Source organism: Zonotrichia albicollis, chromosome 1 (assembly GCF_047830755.1).
Source record: "Zonotrichia albicollis isolate bZonAlb1 chromosome 1, bZonAlb1.hap1, whole genome shotgun sequence".
NCBI lineage: Eukaryota > Metazoa > Chordata > Aves > Passeriformes > Passerellidae > Zonotrichia > Zonotrichia albicollis.
Window position 1 is genome coordinate 8,888,400 of NC_133819.1, and position 21,837 is coordinate 8,910,236.

Here is a 21,837-nt window from a genome sequence, read left to right on the forward strand (position 1 = left end):
GGGGACTCAGCTGTGCCCCACATGAGATCGTGGATCTCCATTCTGGGAAATCAACACCTACAGATTGAGTTCCTGCATTCATAGCTGAGTAGCTGAACTTTACTAGAGTGTATACTTGAAACTTGCAAGATTCTTGTACTTGATTGATTGGATTTGCTTATGAATGGTTTTGAGATTTTATAGATGTAATTGTTAGTTCTATTATCTATTTCAGTTTGCATCATTAATATTCTTAAAGCTTTTTTTTCTGTTAAGCATATTTTTTTAAAACTGGCTTAGTTTTCAAAAATATTAATTATTTCAAAACTGCTCCCTAAATTTTCTTGGAAATGTTACTTTTAAAGACACCATCAAAGGAATTAAGAGTAATTCAATAGGGAAAGTCAGTCTTTATTTGTCAAAACACAGAGGCAACTTTGGTAGAAAATGTGTGATTTTTTTCTCAGGCTTCTATGAAACAGTTGTTCCAACAAAACATCTTATTACTGTATGGCAATGGCACACCAGGATTACAGGGAATGATAGGAACTGATCTCGAGCAGGGGTCTCTGTATCATGACTTAGTCACTGCCTTCTAGCCTCTGGAATTCTTAAAGCTGTGTTGAGATGCATACATGTTATGTTTTTGGAATTCATAAAGCTTCTTTTGGAATTGGAATTCATAGAACCTTGTGTGCTTTTATCACAAAAACTGAAGTAACAATGGCATGAGAGCTTGGAGATGAGGATAAAGCTCTATAGTTCAGAGAGGAGATGCTGTTACACTGTGTTTTGGAACAAGTGTGTACAGTCCTTTTTGTGTAACAGTGGGAGTCAGCATTCCTTGGAGTCTGCCGGTGCCTCTACAGAGCAAGTTGCAATAAGGGAAGAAAATACCATGGCCATAATAAGGGGGTTTTTTTCCCCCTTTTGGTCAGTTGCTATCTATTGCTCTGTAATTTAAAGTGATAAGCTCAGTGGGGCATTTCCATGTGCCCTTTCATTTTCTGACTTCTCATGCCACTTTTGCCTTGACTCACCAGATGACAGATGCTCTAACCAGCGTTTGCAGAGTCCAGTTCCATGGTAGGCTCTGGAGCTTTCTGGCCCCAGGGAGTGTTTTCCCATTCAACCTTAAGGCACATTAAGGTGCACCCTTCAGTCTGTGGGAGGAAATGAATCCAATTTGTAGCAGTGCCTTGGCTGTCACCTTCTTAGGCCATACTTTGGTCAGTTTGCCTCTGGTGATGCTGCTTCCATGGTGTGTGCTTCAGTCAGCCTTGCTTGTTTTTCTCTCTCTGAAGTCATTGCAGATGCTTCAGTTGTGCATTGGAGTTCTCATTTTCAGGACTAACATCCATGAACATTGGGTTGTGTAGGGAGTCAGTACCAAAATGAGTTTTTCTGTGAGATGTAATACCAGGTGATTTTTTCTATCTAGAGTAACAATAATTAATAAGCTGTATCTAGGGCTGCTTCAGGAAGGAGAAGCATATTCTCATGCTCTGTACATAAAAAAAGTTGCTTGTGACTACATGTCTGGATGTTATAAAACTGTAGAAAAATTAAGGCCAGAAGGGACCTCTGGAGGTTCTCTAGTCCACATCCTTCCTCACACAAGAATAACTTCAGACTTGGGTCAGCATGCACAAGGACTTGTCCAGATGAGTTTTGACTCTCCCCAGAAATGGAGATTTCACAAACTCTCATGTAACCTTTTCCAATGCCTAATCCCTCCCATTATGAACTTTTTTCTTTATGCCCATCCCTTGTTTCTCTTTCTGCAGCTTAGGACTATTTTCTTTTGTTTTCCTGCTGTGTACCTTAGGAAAGATTCCTGCTTTGTCTGTACTGTAATCTTCCTGGTTGGAAAACGTCTTCTCCACTAGCAACAATTGCACATAAAAACAGTAGATTTGAGACCTTACTCTACCTTTGTTTGCTGTGGTCAGATTTTCTCTTTCATGGTCACTTTTTTGTTTTTAAAAATTCCTGCAGACTGTTACTTAATGTTCTGAATTAAAAAATGGTCTGACATATTACTGGGAGATTATATCCCTTGGGAAATATGCTGTAGTATTTATTGAATATGGGAATGATGGCAAGAGAGAATATAGTAATCCTACACTTGATGGATAGAGGGAATATTATTTTACATTAGGCAACCCCCTCCCATGCTACATCCTGGTATAGAAACACAGTGAGCTGTAGTTACTTTTCAGGGGAGCAGTTTCCTCTTGTGAAGACTTGAAAATGGACAGTGTGAAATTCAATTTGTGCTTCACCTGGCATAATTGTTTTGAATTTTTATGATGCTCTGGTTCTTTTTTTTTTTAAATATGGTGGTAATATCCATGATTTTAATCTGAATTATTTGTTCACTGCTTATACAAGGGGAACTGGTACCTATTTTCTTATTACTGAGAATGTTCCTGACCATCGCAAACAGCAACAAAAAATTATTTACCAGTATTTAGAATAACTTCTGTGTGAAATACTTGTGGGACTTTTTAAATTTGTTTTTGAGTACTTTGCATTTCAGAACTCTAAAAGTCAGGGAGAGGAAACTGGAAGCACTGGCACAGTGTCTGTATATGTGCCTCTTAATGTAGAAAAACCTGAGGATGTTATTTTAGCACAGAAAAGTTCTTTGCATTTCTGTCCCCCTCCTCCTCTTCCATTGGTTGTGTATTAAGTTTCTGCAGCTCAATGAGAGAGTAGATAAATAACTTGAAAGTGAGTGCCAGAGGCAGCTCAAAGGACAGTAACAGTAATAAATGACCATCTCTTATTGAATATTTAGATCTGCACAATGACATGATTGCTCTTTTCACTCATTTAAACAGATTTTTCAAAGATTGATCTATGCTGATAAACAGGAAGTTCAAGGAGATGGGCCATTTTTGGATGGAATTAATGTCACTATCAGAAGAAATTATATTTATGAGGATGCTTATGATAAACTTTCTCCTGAGAATGGTAGGTTTGCAGTTATCAGTTTGTTACAACACTTTATTGTTCTTATTATGTAGTTCCATGTTTGCTTATTGGACTGGTATGCTGTAGGTGTATCAGCTCTGAGATGTGAAAGTTCTTAAAAGTTAAATTTCCTTGTTTTTACAGAAGTAATTCTCACCCATATTCTTTCTGATCATTGCAGTCCAAATGATCTCTTTACACCCTCTTCTTATGGTGCTTTTCTTCCCATTTGCTTGTCCAAATAATTGTAATTTGTATATTTTTCTATATAATTCATTAGATATTATCTGCTTTGTTAGTCTTGGCTGAGAAATACATATGGACTGAACAGGATTTGCTTGGTACAATGTGTCTGATAATAGTGCAGGGCTCTTTTTAATGATGGGATGTAGTACTGTAAATTTTACTACATTGAATTAAATCACATGTTTGTATGAATCTGTGATCTTGTGCTCACAATATTTTATATAAATAAAATTTTCAAGTTATTCCTTGGTCTCTTTTAGGATTTTGTAAAAAAATCCTATTTTGTAGGATTTTTTTTTCTTCCCCTACCTATGGTATTATCCTCTTCTTTTTTTGATGACTCTTAAGATGATATCTTTTCTACAAAATGAGCGTTTCACAAACTGAATATTCCAAAAGTCAAGCCAGTAATAGTTTTGCTACTGTTTACTAGCTCAAATTTTATGCTAACATAAATAGTTTGTGTGTGTAGTACATGTGGTTTTATCCATACAAAACTGAAGCAGACAATTGCATTTGAGTTTGTCTCTGCTTTCCCTGCAGAACCTGACCTAAAAAAGCGCATTCGTGTTCACTTGCTTAATGCACACGGTCTTGATGAAGCTGGCATTGATGGTGGTGGAATTTTCAGAGAATTTCTGAATGAACTCCTCAAATCAGGATTTAACCCCAACCAGGGTTTTTTTAAGACCACCAATGAGGGGCTGCTTTACCCTAACCCTGCTGCACAGATGCTGGTTGGAGACTCCTACGCCCGACATTACTACTTCCTTGGGAGAATGCTTGGAAAGGTAAAACTAGTGGTCTGGAATACAAAGCTATAGCACTACTGAAATTATGCAGTAATGGGTTTTTCTAATAAGAGGGAATGGGAAAAAACAAAGATTTTTCCCAGACTTGAGAGAGAGTAACTTTCAGTTATTGGGTATGAGTGTTACTACTAAATTTCTGGTTGATTTTAATAAATTATATATTTGGGAAGTACAGGAAATTTGTGTTATCCTGACTGCCAGTTGAGTTAGGTAACAATAATTAATAAACTGTATCTAGGCCTGCTGCAGGATGGTGAAGTTTACATATGTGTGCTTCTGTGTATATCCTCATGCTTAAGGTTAAGTTGATTGAATTCACCAGCTCTACTCTGCATATAGTGATTTTCAACCTGGAACTTTTAGGACTATGACTGCAGTTACATTTCCATAATTTGGAATACATGAAATGAATGTTTTAAAGTTACTAGTTGTATGAGGTATACCATTTTTGATAGCATTTAAAATTTGCCATCAGCATTTAAAATACTTAAGAGGCACGTGCAAATTACTTTTCACATATTCTGTTTGGGGTCTTGTACATTTTGCATACTTCTTGAGTTTTAGTGCTTGATAATTCGGTGATATGAGTGTTCAAGGGCTAATAGATGCTCGTTGAGCTAGATGAAAAATGGAGGGAGAAGAACAAAGACAGAAACCATTACAAACATTAATTACATTCAATTTTCTTTTATGGTCAGGTTTAAAACTGAGGCTATTTCATTCTAAGTACTCGAAATAATTTTTATAAAGCTAATAATTGTGAAACAAAATTTGGAATACAAATTCCATTTCAGAAAAAAAAAAGTATTAAATGCTACTTAGCTGTCTAATACTGAAGGTATTTAAGATGTAGAAGTCCCATTTAATTGTCTGCAGTATTTTGGGGGCTAAAATCTTGCTACTGCCTTTCAATGAGGTTTTTGATGTCTTTGTGGTATAGCTGGAAGTGGTTTCAAGGGATGTTGTTGGCAAACAGTGAATTGTTGAACCAGTGCTGTGCTTGGGAGTTGCCAGTCAAGTGATTTAGATCAAACTGCTTCTTTGTAAGCAAATACCCTGCTAATGCATCCCAGCTACTGCCATATCCAAATCTCCTAAACAATGAAATTACAAACCAGCCATTTCAATAAATAATCTTTGACTGATGTTCTCACTCCTGTTGCAAGATGGATTCAGTACTAAGACAACAGTTGGTAATTATGTCTGATACTACATATTCAAGCTTCATTTTCTTTCTGCATGTGTAAATTTTTGGAGTGGGAAAACAAATGCTTGTGGTATTGTTTAGGGGGTTACTTCAACCCAAAAGTGTTCTGTGTATATCTAGGAAGGGCTCATCTGTCAGGGAAAGTTTGAAGCATTATTTAAAAAAAAAAAATAATAATTTTGAGTCTTCAGTTTCTTCTGTCAAAACAATACATTGCCTTCTGTGACTGAATTTCAGATATTAGCATAGAGAGAGAAGTTGCAAAATGTGTTTTATCTCACAGAGTGCTACAAGTAGAGTTTTTTGTTTTTTTTTTAATCAGAAAATCTATTATTTAACACTCTGAAAGCATAAATTGTTTTTGTATTTGCAGTATGTGTAGATAAGGTAAGAACTGACAGTGCTACTTAATAATTACCCTTGCCCATGTGCACAGACACCTTTTTAGTGGTGTGTTCAGAGACTTGATGAATTAAACAGAAAGATAAGGCACGACCATCATATTCCAAACCTGCTGGTATTGTGATCTTGGTTAGGTGATTGAATACCCACTCATCCATTTTCAAAAATGTGTCCATTTTATGCTTTGCACAGGGCTATTTGTGAGCAATAGGGAATTATTAAAAGCCCCTTTGCAAACAAAGTAGATAGAATGCAGCGGAAGCAATGAGGCATCCACAGCAATTTCTTATTTGTGGAAATCAGTGTGCAAAGAGTGCTGCCACCAAAAACTCTCACGTAAGAGGCTTCAATGTTATCAGAAAGCAAATACATTAAAATATAATAATTTATAGAAATTCTCTGTCTCTTGGTAACCACTTCATGCTAATATCCAAATGCATTTAACTTTCAGCACCATGAAGTTATACCTAATTCAGTTTTTCTTCTCCTCAGGAGGTTTCTAACAGCGTGGCATCTTCTTTGTTCATTGGTCAGTTCAGAAGCAGAAACATCTTAAAATATAAAACAGATCTTGAGAAATGGTATATCTGAAAATAGAAATAATTTTAATGCTGAATAAATTACTGACTTTGGGGTATCTTTCTAGTTAATGAAGAAATTAAAATCTGTGTAAAAAATGTTCATGCAGCTTTTGTAGTCACTGGATGAGCAAAAGGTCTTGTGGAAATAATACTTTGTGATCATGTAATTGCATATGTTGTCTGAAATCATCCTTTAAAAAAAAACAGAAATAAGTTTGCTTAAACAGCAGCTACTCAAACACTTGCAAAGTTTACATTTCTCAACTGTCAGTGACTTTACTCTGAAATGTAAATATTACCTTAACACTGGTGCCTTTTAGGCATTTTCCTGTCTCTTCCTTAAAAGTTAAAGCTCAGTTTGCTGCGCACAGTGAGAGTCTCCTACAGCCAGAGGGGTTGCAGGCTTGAACCTCTCTGTTGCCCACTGGAAGCACAGCTGGGACTGAGCCCCAGGCTTTGCCTGAGTGTCCAGGCAGGGGAGTTCTAACCCCAAATCCTCTTTGTTGTCCTCTCTGTAAAGTCAAGTCTTCCTGTCCCAAGTGGTGTCCCAGAAGGATGGATGTGATCCTGTTGCTCTCTTGGTAGTTTTGGGCTGTGGGCAGGCTCCTGGTTTGGTTCCACTTCCTTTCCACATGCAGTAGTTGTTGTTCTGGCTGCACTAAAAATCTCCCCATGTGCAGACTCTGCTGCTGCAGGTTTGGGGTGTAGTGGAGTTGGTACAGGAGAGCACAAAGGTGCTTTTTTGACAGGTTGCCAAGAAGCAACGAAGCAAGAAAATTTGGAAGCAACACCTGAGAATATTAAATAAGGGTTTTCTCCATGGTGGTTCTTGAGTTGTCTGCTGCAAACCTGAGCAGAGGGAAACACTGGTTAACCATTCAGGCAGAAACAGTGTCCAGGCAGAAGAACAGTGAATTAAAATCTGAGCTTCACCATGTTCTGACCTAAACTCCCAAACATACTTTTCCATTTCCAGTTTACATTTGCATTTATTCAGTGATGTTACTGTGACAGATGTTGTGGAAAAGGACATTATTTGCATTTAGAATTCTTTGACATCAAGCTGCTAATTCTTAGGATAATTTACTTAAATTTCATGAAGTATCTGCATTAGTTTAAGAATATGTCAGGAAATCCATAGATAGATTAGTATGATAATTTTTATGGTTTTCTCTTCTTCCTTTTTGACATAAACCTGCTAGTTCTTGCATTTATTTTGTTTTACCATGACTGTCTTTGCATGTTAAGCAGAGTGACTCTGACAGTAGAGATTTTTGTATTATACACTCAGTGCCTTTGAATTTACTGAATTCTACCTCCTCTCTTATTCCAGAATATTAAATAGCACTTGTGAGTCACACATTCATGTTGCTGAAGAACATCTATTTTTGAAATAAAATGTTAAGTCCCCTTTTCTAAACAATAGAATCTGCAGTCCTTGGGAGACACTAAGGTTTTCTGAAAAGATTTAGATTTGTTTTGCCAAGACCCAACTTCTGCCTTAAGTGATTGGGAAAGCAATATGGAGAACAGAATGTCTTTTGAGTTGTTTTTGAACTGAGTCCTTCTTTTGTGGAACCCAGTAAAGAAGTTTCATAGAAGAAGCAGCAAGGATTGAGGAAAAACTAACATGTTCATTTTAAATTTTAGCATTATTTTGATGGTGGATACAATCTTGGTTTTGATATTTGATCTTTAATATTTAATGGCATATAGGAGGTCAGTAATTTGCATGGACTTGTGGATATTATATTGATGAAAGCCAAAGTTGCTTATTTTTGTATGAGTTTTTGTAGTTTACTGATTTAAGATCTAACAGACTGCTCTTTGCACACATCTAAATGTTACTAAATATATGTAATTGAAAAAAATAGATACGTGCTAAGTCCTTGAGTAAAATGAAGCTTTAGAAGAGTAATAGTAAATCAAATAAAGATTTTATTACACTACAAATTAATGAATGGGACCTAATTTTTGATTAGATTATTCTTCTTTGTATTAGAGAGGATGCCTTATGGTTACTGTTTGTAACTTTGAATATTGTGCCTCTGTGGAAGGTTCAATTCTGAGCTGAGCAGTGTCTGTAGAATCCATTCTGCACAAAAACTAAAGTAGTTTTTAATCATTCTCATGCCTTATCCAAATATTGATTCAGGGGAGTCTTCCCACAGCAAGATCTGCATCAGATCCTAAACTCTTTAATTATAAATAAGCTGCATGTATGGAATTAAAACACTCAAGGAGATGCTTCTAATAACATACTTGAGTGCCATTCATGCACCAAAAGCTTGTGGAAAGAAAACAAAGCAAGAAAACTACAATGAGAACTGGCTTTCATATACTGGATTGTTTGGTGTCAAGCATTGCACTGCCACTCTGACTTGGAGGGTGGTGGTTTTTTCCTTCTGATTTTTAGCCTCCTATTTCAATTTTCTTATTGTTATCTTAATTAGACCCTCTTAGGCTTGATTTAAGTCAGTACACCCTTAATTAGTTTGTTCTGCAGCCACAATTGGTATTACTGGTACCTGGAATGGTAGGTATGGGATTGGTGATACTGATGCAGAGGAGGTAATTGATTAAACTCTTGGTTTTATTAATTTCAATTAGCTCTCACATGACTTTGTAGCTTCAGCATTTTACTTAAGAGCAAGTTAGCTGATGATCATTTGCCTCAGAAAATCCTGAATCATCTGATATGGAATCAAAACAGGAATTCACCATGGAAAGTAGCATGGTCCTTTGATATACCTACAGTGCAGAAACACAATCCTGAGAGAGCAGAATTGGTACCTTATGGGAGCTATTTCATGATTTATGAATGCAGATGTAAACTAATTTGAATCTACTTTCTGACACAGTTCTTCAGCTTGACAATTCCTTTGTGTGCTGGTGCATTTAACAAAACCAATTATCTTTTGATTACAAATAGCTATGTTAGTAGTAACCCTGTAAATATATGTCTAGTGCTAAAAGACTACTGAAATGTGGTATTTTAACTCTAAATCTTTAGGGAGGAAAAGTGTTTATTGATGGATTGTGATATTTATTGGGTCATAATGTATTTAAATTTTCTTTAATGCATATGTTAGTGATTGTTTACTGTGATAAAGTGCATAGAGGTCTCTGCAAGGAGTTCTGCATGGAAAGAATTACCTCATGTCAGTGGTCACTCCTCAATTAAAAGTTCCATTAGCAGATGATTCCTGCTTCTGGTTTGTGTACTGATTGCATTTTATTGCCTCTAAATCAGGTTCCTGGACAGGGAATAAATAAACAGTTAGAGTGTGTGGTAATGGTATCCTGATCTTTTTTCACAGTTGGGAACACCTACATCCATTTCAATCAATTAGGTTTGGAATATTTACTGAAATTCTTAAATTGGCTTGAACTTTAGAAATTACTTGTTTCACTGCTATTAAAATACAGATTTATCTTAGAAGCATATCCAGAGGTTAGTTAGATAGTATTAAGTGTTTCAGTATGTCAGAAGATTAAGCTTAAATAAGGAGAAGTTTTCCTTTTATCTTCAAGTTCTTCCTAAATTATGTTTAAATTGGAGACAAGAAAAATCTATTAAGCCTTTACTGAACTTCAGTAATGAATGATAACTATCAGTTATCCAGTGCATCCACAGGTATCCACAGTGCTTTCCTCTCTCATCATTCAAAAACCCCAAAATGACATTGATAGCAATTTATGTCATATTTATGGCATAAGTTACAGAGATAACTGTTCCTATTAAATGAGAAAGAAAGTATCAAGCTGATGAAATGGTAGTTTTCTGCACGTGCTGGCATTTCTGAAGCACTCTGTTTTAGTAATAAACATTAATGTTATTAAAGACATCCTAAATTCCTAGAATAAAAATATTAGCATGACTTTCTATTTTTAAATTAAAAATTAACTCAAGGACATCATAGTTGATATGATCCAGTGAAGTCTTTGGGAATGGATCCTTACATTTTCCAGGTCCTGCGTTCAGGAGTTTGGTCTGTGCTGCCACACCCCTGCCGTCCATTCAGGGATTTGTACCATCCTTTATGCCCGAGTCTTGCCACCTCAAATCTCTGAAACTTCTATAAGCTTGTACTTACTGACCTTCAAATTCACACTGAATGGGAAATCTGAAGTAAAACCAATTTTCAAAAGGCTTTTTCTTAAAAAAAAACCAATAACAGTAATTTTTAAATGTAATGATATTCACAATGCTGCAAGGGTTATTGAAGCTTGCTGAAGCCTCATTACAGGCATCAAGCTGTGGAATTTTGGACTCTTGTTCTTCTAAAAGACAGAACAAAGGCGAGCAATGAATTTTCACAGTAATACAGGGAGGATAATGCACCAGATTTTCCATTACTGTGGTGATTCAAATGCATCCTAACATCTGCTACTGCTCAGAGGCTTGGAAACAGTGGCTTAGAGCTCCAGGGTAACAGGACACATTGCATTGGGACACACACCGGGGAGAAATAATTTTATTTTACTGTATTGGCATTAGAAACAATATATTTTGGGGTTTCCTCAATTTTAAACACATTATTAAGCACATCTTTAAGAATTTCTTTTATCTAGAGATTACTAAATGTTAGCTCTAAAAATGCTTCAAAATATGAGTACATGTTGATTTTAATTTAACATAAATTTTTAATCTTTTTTATTAGGGTTGAAAAGTCTCTGCTGCCCCCAATAGCTTTGTGAGTGTGATGAAATATTTCTAGGATATAAATAATAAGGTAGAAGGAAGTTCTAATGGTTTTGCTATTTTTCGATCATTTTTATTAATGGTTCTGTACAGCTTTGAAGATCTATTGCACTCTGTAAGTGCTAAGTATTATTTAATAGTAACTGTTTAAAATTACTGAAATAGAAAGGGTTATGGTCTTGGGGACTGATTATGGAAATAACTGAATTTAAGTCCAGTCATTTATTGCTTTATCCCATCTTTCTAGGGATATGACTTTAGCATTGTTTATGCTTTAAAATCCAGTTCTGGGTTGTGAGGGATTAATGGAAAGTAGCAGCAGTGACTGATTATTTTTCTTAAGAAAGATTTTAGTTGAAATAATAAATGAGAATTAGTTGTAGATCTGAAAATGTAAGTGAAGGCACTAAAGCTGCCTTACAGGGAGGGAGGTTAAATTAATTCATCTGTAAATTTGTTTATGCAATTTGTTGAACCTTATTCAGTATGTTGTTGTGCTTGTGTAACTTCTGCTGTGTATGGCTAATCTGGTTGAAATTACTCCAATAGCTTACATTTTGTCCAAATTTAAAATGTGGTGTGGAATCTTCTCTTTCTGAAGAGCAGTTCCCCAATCTTGGGGTCATATTTGAACAATACCTTGTATCGGAGAACAATACTCTATGGAGTACTTAAATGGTGTTGTGATAGTTACATCTGTAGTCTCTGTCAGGCACAATTGTTATTTTGTTGGAAGAAGGAAAGGATGACAGTTCTCCTTGTCCAGAGAAATTTCATCCTTCTCTTTTTGTCACTATGTGCAGCTGTCCTTCAGCCCAGATCCTTCTTCCATAATGTATTACAGAAATTAATTGCATGCCTCTGTTCTGAAAGGTGCTTACTTTAAAGAATTTTCTTGTTCCTCCACATCACAGCTGTGTAGTGAGTGCATTCAGTATATTTGTGTCTGAAGATGATATTTTCATCACTTCAAATGCCCACATTGTGATCTGTGTCACCAAACTGAGTAAAGGCCACTCCCTGTAGCAATCAATTACTGTGGAACTGCACTGTAATCACAGGTGGCTGAGGGTATTTAAAAGAGGAATAACTTCAGACTGCATGTGAAATGAAAACTTCCTAACCACAGTAGGCTTTCTCTTACTTTGGTTGTTTTTAATATTCTGCAGTGTGTTCTGCAGTCATTCTCACAAAGGGGGAGATAGGTGGGTGAAGTTCCTTTCACTGAATACTATTTTTTCCATAGTGAAATAATTGCTCTTGGCCTTTTAACCAGAAAAAACCCTCATTTTAACCATCTCTTCAGAAAATAGAAAAGATTTGACATAATTAGAACACTGGGTTGTAAAGTACTAAAAATAATTTTTTATTGCAATACAAATTTTTTTGTTTAGTCATTTCAGAAGCTTTTAAATTACTTTTTTTTTTAATATATAGAGATGTCAGCTTTTAAATAAAGAGCATCCATAATCTACATGAGTTTGAAAGAGTGCTGGGAAATCCAGGTTGGCCTTTTCAGCAGACATTGCCTTTTAGCTACTTGGGAATGTGTCACCCTGTGAGCATCACCGTGCTTGTGGGATTGCCCTTGATGTGAACATCACTGCCTGTGCTTCAGAGCAGCCTCTTACCCCAAGTTTGTACCTCAAATTGCCCTTCTGTCCAGCTGAAGTGTTCATAGCCCAGCCTTGCAGGGAGGCTGAGCTCTGCAGGGTGGGCTGAGGTTGTTGGTGTTGACCCCCACATCTGAACATTAGAAAGTGGAAATCTGATGCCATCCATGGCCACCACTTGCTCCTTTCATGACTTCCCATCTGCACTCTCTGCCTTCCACAGGCCTGTGCAGTTCAGGGACTGCAGGGCAGAGCCAGTGGGGTCAGGGGCTCAGCTGGGAAAGCTGGGGATGGGAGCTGTCAGAGCTCAGCATAGAAGGGCATCAGTTCCATTGGTGGTTGCTGCACAGTGAAGCTTCTGAAGGAAGCAGAGGAAGCACAGAGGAAGCTTCTGAAAAGGTGAGAGTATTCGAAGTTATAAACATTAGTTTTAAAACAGACATTGGTTAAACTGGGTAAACTTGCTGGCTTTGAGCTCCTGGAGCAGTGTATGGACAGGAAGCTCTGATTTAGCCAAACAGAAGAAGACATCTCTGTCCAAGAGCAAGCCAGTTTCTGCCATCAGTGTTGTTGCTCATTGGCTGTGAGAGGAAGAAAGAGAACAAGATCTGTGTGGAGAGCGTGACCATATATTGTATTAAAGGACTGTGTAAGTGTAGTCTAATGGTGCAGCTTCACACTGCAGCTGATTAATCTGACAGAGCTGCTTTCCTCTGGGGAGGTGGTCACCATTCCCTAGCCTGTTGCTGATCTGGGCTCCTGCCTCCTTGATGTTGATGTTGTGGAAAGCCAGTTCAGAGTTCAGACAGACAAAAAACTGAGTTTAAAAACAGGGTAACTTACAGCTTCCCAAGGCAGTCCAGTATGGAAAAGCAAGGAAGGAGGGGAGTCTCCCTCTTGGCTTTTATTTAGCATTAGTAAAATCCCCATCAGGGTGGGCTTCCATGGGCAGCCCACCAGGTTTTGCTCCTGGTGAAAACAAATTGTTCTGCAATTCCCGCCCTGTTTCAGCCATGGCTGTGAGCTGGAAATTACTCTAATTTAGAAGAAACTTCAGTGTCCCTGCTGTGGCCACCAACACACACCCACCCTGCAAACCCCAAATCCAACAGCCCAAAAAAACCACAGCAAAAATAATCTGGAAGTTGTGAACCTTATTCAGGTTGTAGTGACCTTGTAGCCTCCACTGTCCAACTGCTCTGCTTGCAAACAAACCCAGGGCAATCAGCAGCTGAGGGTTTTGTTGCCCTGGCAGGAATGTGTGGAATCACATTTTTAGCAAGAATAGGTAGTCTGATCAGTTGTGCTGACTGAGAAACAGAAAAGTTAGATGGAATCCAGAAAATAAAAGTTTCAATTATTTACTCATATTGTACACAGCACTTCTCAGCTTCTCTGCAGTTCTGGGGCTGTAATGGTGGCCTTCACCTCTTTGAAGTAAAACCCAAGTTCATCATGACTTTATTCACCAGAGTTTTAGTGCATTTTTTATTAAACTTTATTAGGATAGCTTGACTTTCAAACTAATTAAAACACTACTGTTTGTCTTCTTTCCAAAAATACTTTATTTTGAATATTGCAATCACTTAGCTAAGAGAGGGAGTAATTAAAGATATTCTCAAGTTGCACAATTTAGTTTATTTAAAAATGCTTTATATAGTTTTTAGATGAAGTTATAAATGTTCACTTTGGAACTACCTGAAGATTAATAGTGATGCATTTGAAATGCATTATTTTTTTATTGATTCTTAATGTAGTAAATTACTGAAGTTATTTGGCAGCAAACAGAAATAGCCAGTGATGTTGTTCACATTTATTTTCCTGATAGCATCACAATTTGCATTAATTGCATTGCAGCTGCACTCACTTATATTAAAAAGCTTCTACCATAATTAATCCTTTTTATTTCAAATCATTTTGGCACAATTTCTTGCAATAAACACTCATAAAAGACAGACACTTGAAAAATAACGTACAAGTTTCTTCAATATACCTATTGCTGTTTTCTTCCTGACAAGGAATTATTGATAGGCTTCTAGGATCAAGTGTTGCAAGTGGTGAAGACTTAAGACCAGTTTGAAAAATGCTAAGTGGATTATTTTGCATAAAAAATAGACAGGTTTTGAATTTGTGTAATTAACCTGTGTTTAGAAAATACCTTGATTTATGTCTACATTTGTATTTCAGTTGCATACATTATGGAAATTTAATTTATAATCCATTTAGCTGATGTGATCATAGTTTTTAGTGCTATCATTTATTAGTCCTTGTATATTGAATGCTCTAAAGGCTTAAACCTGCCTTGTGTAAAAAATTACACCTCTGCATTTACATTTTATGAGTCACAGATGGAATTCCATTTTAAATTCGGGTAGCTTTGATATATTTAAGGAATTACAATAGCTTTATTGTTACTAATGCAGGAACAGCAAACACTGACCTTACACATTGCAAATTAATGATTTATCCCTCTAGTTTGCTTTTAAAGTCAGCTATACAAATGAGGATTTTGACTTCTACACCTTGAATAAATCATATGGCTCTAAATATAATGCACCCTTTGGCTTTGAACTCGTTATTCTCAGGTTTTTTTTGCAAGGTCTAACTCACCTCATAGAAAAATGTTCTTTCAGAAGTTTAAGGAATTGTGTATATTTTTCTTAAAGTCTTTGTTGCAATATCATTGAGTGATTAGAGCTGCATCTATTCATCTTTTTTTAGTTTTGGCTTTTTTTCCCCCTCAGTGGGATTCCTTTTCAAAGTTTGCAGCAGATTATGAAGAAATTCAGTAACACCAAAACTCTGCTCTTGGAGACTTGAAAGGGAGCACACAATGATGTTACAGTGATGTTATGTTGGTGATGCCTTGTCTGATCAGCCTAGCATTGCTATTAAATTTCTGTAAAGATTTGGTTGTCACTGGTAGAGATGCTGATGTGGCAAACAGAGTGGAAAGTGAGAAGGGCAGCATGTACCAGGAATGGGCTTTTTAAAGCAGTGGTGCTTTATTCAGAATAGCCCTGAAGGGTGCACCTCTCCTTCTTCTGAGAGCTACCATAAGTACTTTTCTCTTCCAAGCAAGCAGTTGTTACTGCCTTAATAAAAAACAGTGCAAAGATACTTTACATTACATGGAAATGTGCTCATACAGTGGATGAACCTAGAGTGGTATGTGAAAATTCCTGGGGATAATTTGAGGTTGCAGTCAACAGATTTGGGTCAGGTACATGTTTGGTTCATGAATTTTTTGACATCAGGCACAGACAGGATTGGACCTGTGACACAGAACTGGTCAGCTCTTGGCTTGGAAAGGAGGATATTTTGGATATTTTGACTGTGTCATCAGAGCAGTGAAATTCACCAAAGGTGAATCTCTGTAACATGCACCAGATAGTTTTTATTAGTTTAAAATGTGCTGGGTTTGCAGAGTTATTCTAAGTGGATGAGGGGGATGACAGTTCTACATGCAGTGATTGATATGAATGGAATAATGCTGCCAATGGAAGTAGAGGATAACTTCTTTTGTAAGACCTTCTTGATGCAGTTGCATTGTCCTTTAGCAAACCTTAGTTTTCCTGAAATAAATGCAGTTTGGATAAAGAATAATGACAGATAAGCAATGACCTTGCATTTTAAATCACAACATAATTAATTTGTGAGATTTGGGACCTTGGTATTTTGCAAGAATATTCACATTTCAAATTTTGGATGAATATTCTTAAATTTATGCAATATTTGAGCTATTTCCATGCTAGAAGAGCCTACTCAGGCACCAAATTAGGACAGAATTACTCAAAAATTGAGAAACCTTCTGAATTCTTGCATCTACAAACAGTAATATCTAATGTGCTTTTAATTGCTTTATTTTTCAGGCTCTTTATGAAAATATGCTGGTGGAGCTGCCATTTGCTAGTTTCTTCCTCTCAAAATTATTAGGGACAAGTGCTGATGTTGACATCCATCATTTAGCTTCACTAGACCCAGAGATGTACAAAAATTTGCTTTTTCTAAAGAGCTATGAAGGAGATGTGGAAGAACTTGGACTCAACTTCACCGTGGTAAATAATGACCTTGGGGAAGCACAGGTAAGAATGGCTTTGAATTTTTATTTTCTTTAGTTTCTTTTTTATTTTATTTTCTTTTCATCTATGACTGATGAATCTTTACTATCCCTACTAATTAATCTTTTAATTTAAATATGATGGGAAACAGCTGTTAAAGGTGCTGTAAGTCATCAGTTGGAATTGTGGTTCAGTATTTGGAGTAGAGAGTAGCTAACTGTGTACTTTAAAAAAAAACTTTTGATGATTACTTAAAGGTCTGGTCTTTTAAGGAGTAAACTGCAGTGATTTTCTAACAGTCATACATATAAAGTTCTATTGCTTGAGAATCTTTCTTGAAAAAAAAAATCGTTTCTTCAATTGCACTTGTAATAATAGCAAAACTTTGATGTGTAAACTACAGAAGTACTGCCTAGTTCTAGAGTTGCAGGTAGCAATCAAACAGGTTTTAAATAATACTGATAGTAAAGACTCTTTCTTGTGAGATAAGTATTGTCTCATTTATCTGTAATTTACAAAGTAAGAGGGCCTGAAGTTTGATCAACCTCAATTTTTTTATTAGCCCCCACCCCTTTTTTTTTAAGGCTTGAGATACCAGATTAGTCAGAGGGGATGAATGGTGTTAGTGTTTCTGAAAAGCAGTTACTTAGATCCTTAAGTCTGAGTTTTTAATGCAGTTGCACCATATAATTTGTTTACAGCTTTTATTTGCTCTGTCGTGTCTACTGAAGATCACTCATAGTAGAAAATAAATATCACTAGAGCTCTTAAAGCCTGCCTTAGTGTGGTAATGCAGGTAACCTCCTAGGTAAAGTCTTCTGTCATGCTTCGTCTTTCAGTTCTGAGGATTTAAAATTGAGGATTCCAAACTTACACTTGATTATGGCAAATAATGGATGAAAAAAGTAGAGCTGACCACACTGTGATGAGCAGCAGATCTGAATTCAGCTCCTGTTGTGAGGCAGGAACAGACTCCAGCAGGGGGTGAGCAGTGCTCTGGGTTTGCTGCTCAGGGCCAGGACTGAGCACATCTCCAGTGAGGGGCACTGACCTGTCCTGGAAATGGGGAGTTGAATTCTCTGAGGCTCCCTAAGTCAGGGCAAGTTTGCTGGCCAGGACTTCTGCTTGAACAGAGTCAGGCTTGGGTTTTATCTTACTCTCCTGTCATTCATTTCCTGTCATTGTAGAAGATCCTAAAATCTGGATTGGGTTAAATTTTAAAATAGTACCCTCAGATTTGGGATTCCTAAAGCACACTAAAGGGGAGAGGTAACATTTAATATTAAACGTGTGCCATATGTAGTTTTCCTCCCTGAATTACACTACCTATATGAAAACATCTGACCTGCACTGTCTTTAGAAAAACACTCAAAAACTTGAGATAAAGGTGTGATGCAGATGGACCCAAAAGCACATTCTGAGTGCTCTGTGTGGCTGGTACTGAGCTGAGCACACAGAGGTTGGGTTTCAGGGAGCAGAGCACACCAAATGGCAGTTTCCAGTATTATCTGGGATTTTTAACAGTGAGGGGAAAGTCTGAATTCTAAAACTATTTATTTAATTCTCCTTAAAGTAATAGCTTTGTTGGTCACAGCTAACACAAATCCGGTTTAGCATCTAACTAAAATGAGGGCTTTGGCTGCTATTTTCAAGACTTATGATTTGTAGTTGTTTGGCCTAACTTGAAAAGCAAGATTTAATGTATTAGTGAGTTACTGAATAACAAGGTGAAATGTAAGTTAAAATAAATATTTTGATGATGGTTTGCTGGTTTTATACTTGAACATTTTACTCACAAAGTATCAGCCATCTTTTTATGAGACTCACTGCCTGTTGTAGTTCAACAGAACCCGTTGGTTCTTATCACTGTTTTCTGCCTTTCAATGCAACAAGTCTCTTTTTATACTTCATTTCATAACCTTAATAAACCTCATATGGATAAATACATTTTATCTGCTGTTTGACTTGTTACCATTGCATACTAATTGATTGTGCCAAGGTAAGGCTAATTCACTTTGGGAAAAGAGCTTAATTTGCACTCCTTAGGTTGAATGTACATTATATGTAGTTTTCAGCTAAACAACCACTTTAGTGTTTAATAAATTAGTGCCCAATAAATGCATCATAAATCTATCATTGTAAATAGCTCTGCTCATGGCAGTGTCCATCCACCAATTGTGACACAAAAGCATTATCTGCAATGAAAGACACATTCAAAAGGGGCTCTATTGCCTCTGTCAGTAGTAGAAGGTAGAAATTCTATTATCAGTGTATTGATTCCAATCCTGTAATGTGCTTTTAGACCCCATTAAACTATTGTCAAAGTGCATTCACCAGAAGTTGAAAAAGGTACTTAATAATTTGCACATTAGACCTGCTAATTAGGGGAGCCATGCCATCAACCTTATCTTCCAGCCCCAAATAGCTTTTGATAAAGATCTATCTAATGCAGTGATACCAGCCCACATTTCAGCTGTTGGGTCTCCTGCAGAAAATGGTGGCCAGTAGCAAAGTCTCAGAGGAGGTCAGCCTGTGGTTACAGGTCTGTATATTGATTTAGTTTTTCCTTTTATCTTGTAGATGAGATGCTTAGGAAAGGTCTGTAAGAATAAGGTTAGCAAATTCAAGAAAATATCTTTTCTTCTCAGGCCTTTCTCCCTCCCCTTCTTTCAGTGAGGAAAGCAGGTTTTGTGGCTGCCCAGGGCAAAAGGGAGATGTAAACACTCATTCCTCTTCCTTCAGAAATTCTGGATGCTGTACCCAGAAACTCTGCTTGAGAATATCAGTCTCACACTGATACTTGAGAGTACATGGATCACAAGTTGAGTGTGATCAGAAGATTCCATAAATAAAGTGTGAAGGCACAAATCCACAGAGAAGCACTATAATAAATACTCAGTTTCTATGAAATCCATATCATACAGAATTTGGTTTAGGGACACCTTGGGCTTTTTAAACAGATGTGAATGCCCTTGCTGTCTCTGAAAAGATGCTGACTCACCAAAGGGGAGTTCTTTGCTTTTAAATTTCTTTGGGGGAAAATTTTGAAGCTGTAAAAAGAGTTTTGAAAGTTTGTCTTGACAACCTCTTTACTAGGATGTAGTGGCTTAGCTGAATGATTTTAGAGGTTTTTCAGCAGCCAAGTAATTAAGCTGAGGCTGAGCCTTCTCAGGCAGATTCCTAACACTTACAGAAAATGCATTTTTAGGCATTCATATGCAATCTCCTACCTGGAACTCCTGCATGAACATCTGGAAGGCAGATGACAGGAAAAGGGAAAAACCCTTTATTGACTTCTTTTCAAAAGGGGGAAAAACTGTAGGGGTGATGTGAACAAAAGTGATGAGAGCCCAAGAGAAAAGATTCACATCTTGTAGGAATTCTTGAATATCTGTAAGCACTTAATGATATTGCACTGGAGATTCTGTGATTCTGTGAAGAGATAAAGTGTCTTACGTCTTCATATGGGACTTTTCTGTCCCCTTTTGGTGTTTCCCCTTCATTTTGAAGATGCACTTTGTGAGTTGGGAATCAAATTTGTCTGAACAATCTGAATACTCACCTAAAGGATATCTATGGTTTGATTGCCTTTAGTACATGCGGTTTTGATTACAAACCAAGTTAAAATGCTTTTTGTTTGTTTGTTTAAACTTAGATATGCAGAACAGAAACAGATGACACAGGACAGTGGTTTCCTCGTGTGGCTGTCCCGGGTAACCTGGGTTATTGGCTTGCCCCATCTAGTGGCCAAGACTGGATGGATAAAATAAAAATGAAGCTGATTACGTGTTTAAGATCTATTAAGTTGTGCTATGGCCTTTTTGAAAAGGGACTCTTCAACAATCATTCCTAAATTTTAGAAATAAGAGGAAATTCTACAATAGTTCCTTTAATGCCATGAAAACAGAGTGCATCTACCTTTACTTCAGTTTTATGCTTACCAAATGTTACTGGTTTCTATTTTACATCCTTCTTTGCCTTTTTGGCATAATATATTTGTTATTTGTGTTCTTTTATCCCTTTTCCTTTGGTCTTGGATGATACTTTTACACAACAGTGGTAAAATTATCCTCACACTGGCAAACTCTGAAAATTGATAGTTGGGTCTCTGGAAAATCCCAGGAAATGCCCTTAAGTGAGTGCTGTGCCTGTACTTGTGGCAATGCAGGGCTCTGGGGAGGAAGGGCAGCTACAGAAATGTTGCTGGATCAGAAATCAACATTTGCTACTTAAAAATATAAAAATGAAAGGAATAATAGTATTTAAAAAACAAAACAACTTTGTCCTCTTCTCTAAAAATAGTGGTCAGAAAGAGTGCAACACCTTTTTTTTTCCTTTGTTTTGAAGGAAGAACTTTATAGGAACAGAACAGCTTTTTATTATAGAATGAATACAGCTTTCCTGACATCCCTAGAGCACTTTGGAGCCAGTGCTATTACAACGCAAATGTAAATTAATCTGTGTCCTGATTTCTGTTTACTGGCCTGCAGGGAAGGTCAGACATTTTACTTCACCTAGTGCTGGGATGAACTTAAAATACAGAAGTTTTCTAGAACACCCTGCCAGTAGTTCCCTTGGGCTGTTTTAGGAAGGAGGTCAGTTCAAGCATCTTTTAGTGTAAATACTGAGCTCACAGAAATTGTTGTATGCACATGGAGTGATAGCTGTTAGTGTATTGTTGGGTGTGCATATTCTTAAGAGATGCTTGATGAGTTAGGTGATACAGATATGCTTTAATGCATTTTAATGGCCTAATTCAGTGTGTCCATACCTCAGAGAGAGGGATTAATTGGTGCCAAAAACTCAAGGGATTCTGCAGTTGTACAAAACAAGCAGAGAAGGTTTGTAAGTGGGTAGATAGTGAAGTGTTAGTAATACTGAGGTCACAACACTGATCTGTTCATGTGGAACATCTCTGGTTGCTCTGATCTTGTAAAGCTAAAGAGGATGAGAATTTAAGAAGTAAGAGAAAGCTTTCTGGTCTTGTTAGGCTTTGTAAAAGGTATTTTATAAGAGGAAATTAAAAGAACTGTCTTTAGTTCCATGTAAAAGTCTCTGGGAAGATGAATGAAGTTCCTGCCCTTAAGTAATACATCATGGATATATTTGAGGAGGAAGGAAAGAGTTGAGTTGACTAAGCTCTTCAACACTGAAATAAGGACAATAGGTATCAACAAACTTTACCCATTGGATTTAAAGTAAAAATTAGAATACTTCTTGTCAATAATTGGATTAATCAGATAATTAACTGT

At 36.8% G+C, this 21,837-nt stretch overlaps 1 protein-coding gene across 1 annotated transcript in view; it reads left to right on the plus strand.

Annotated features, from left to right (window-relative positions):
• Positions 1–21,837, plus strand: part of UBE3C (ubiquitin protein ligase E3C) — a 72,577-nt gene that overhangs the window by 41,628 nt on the left and 9,112 nt on the right. Inside the window, exons 17-19 of the mRNA XM_005480413.4 lie at positions 2,826–2,958; positions 3,748–3,995; positions 16,397–16,609. Coding sequence (XP_005480470.1) covers positions 2,826–2,958; positions 3,748–3,995; positions 16,397–16,609 — 594 coding nt within the window. The remainder of the gene's footprint in view (positions 1–2,825; positions 2,959–3,747; positions 3,996–16,396; positions 16,610–21,837) is intronic.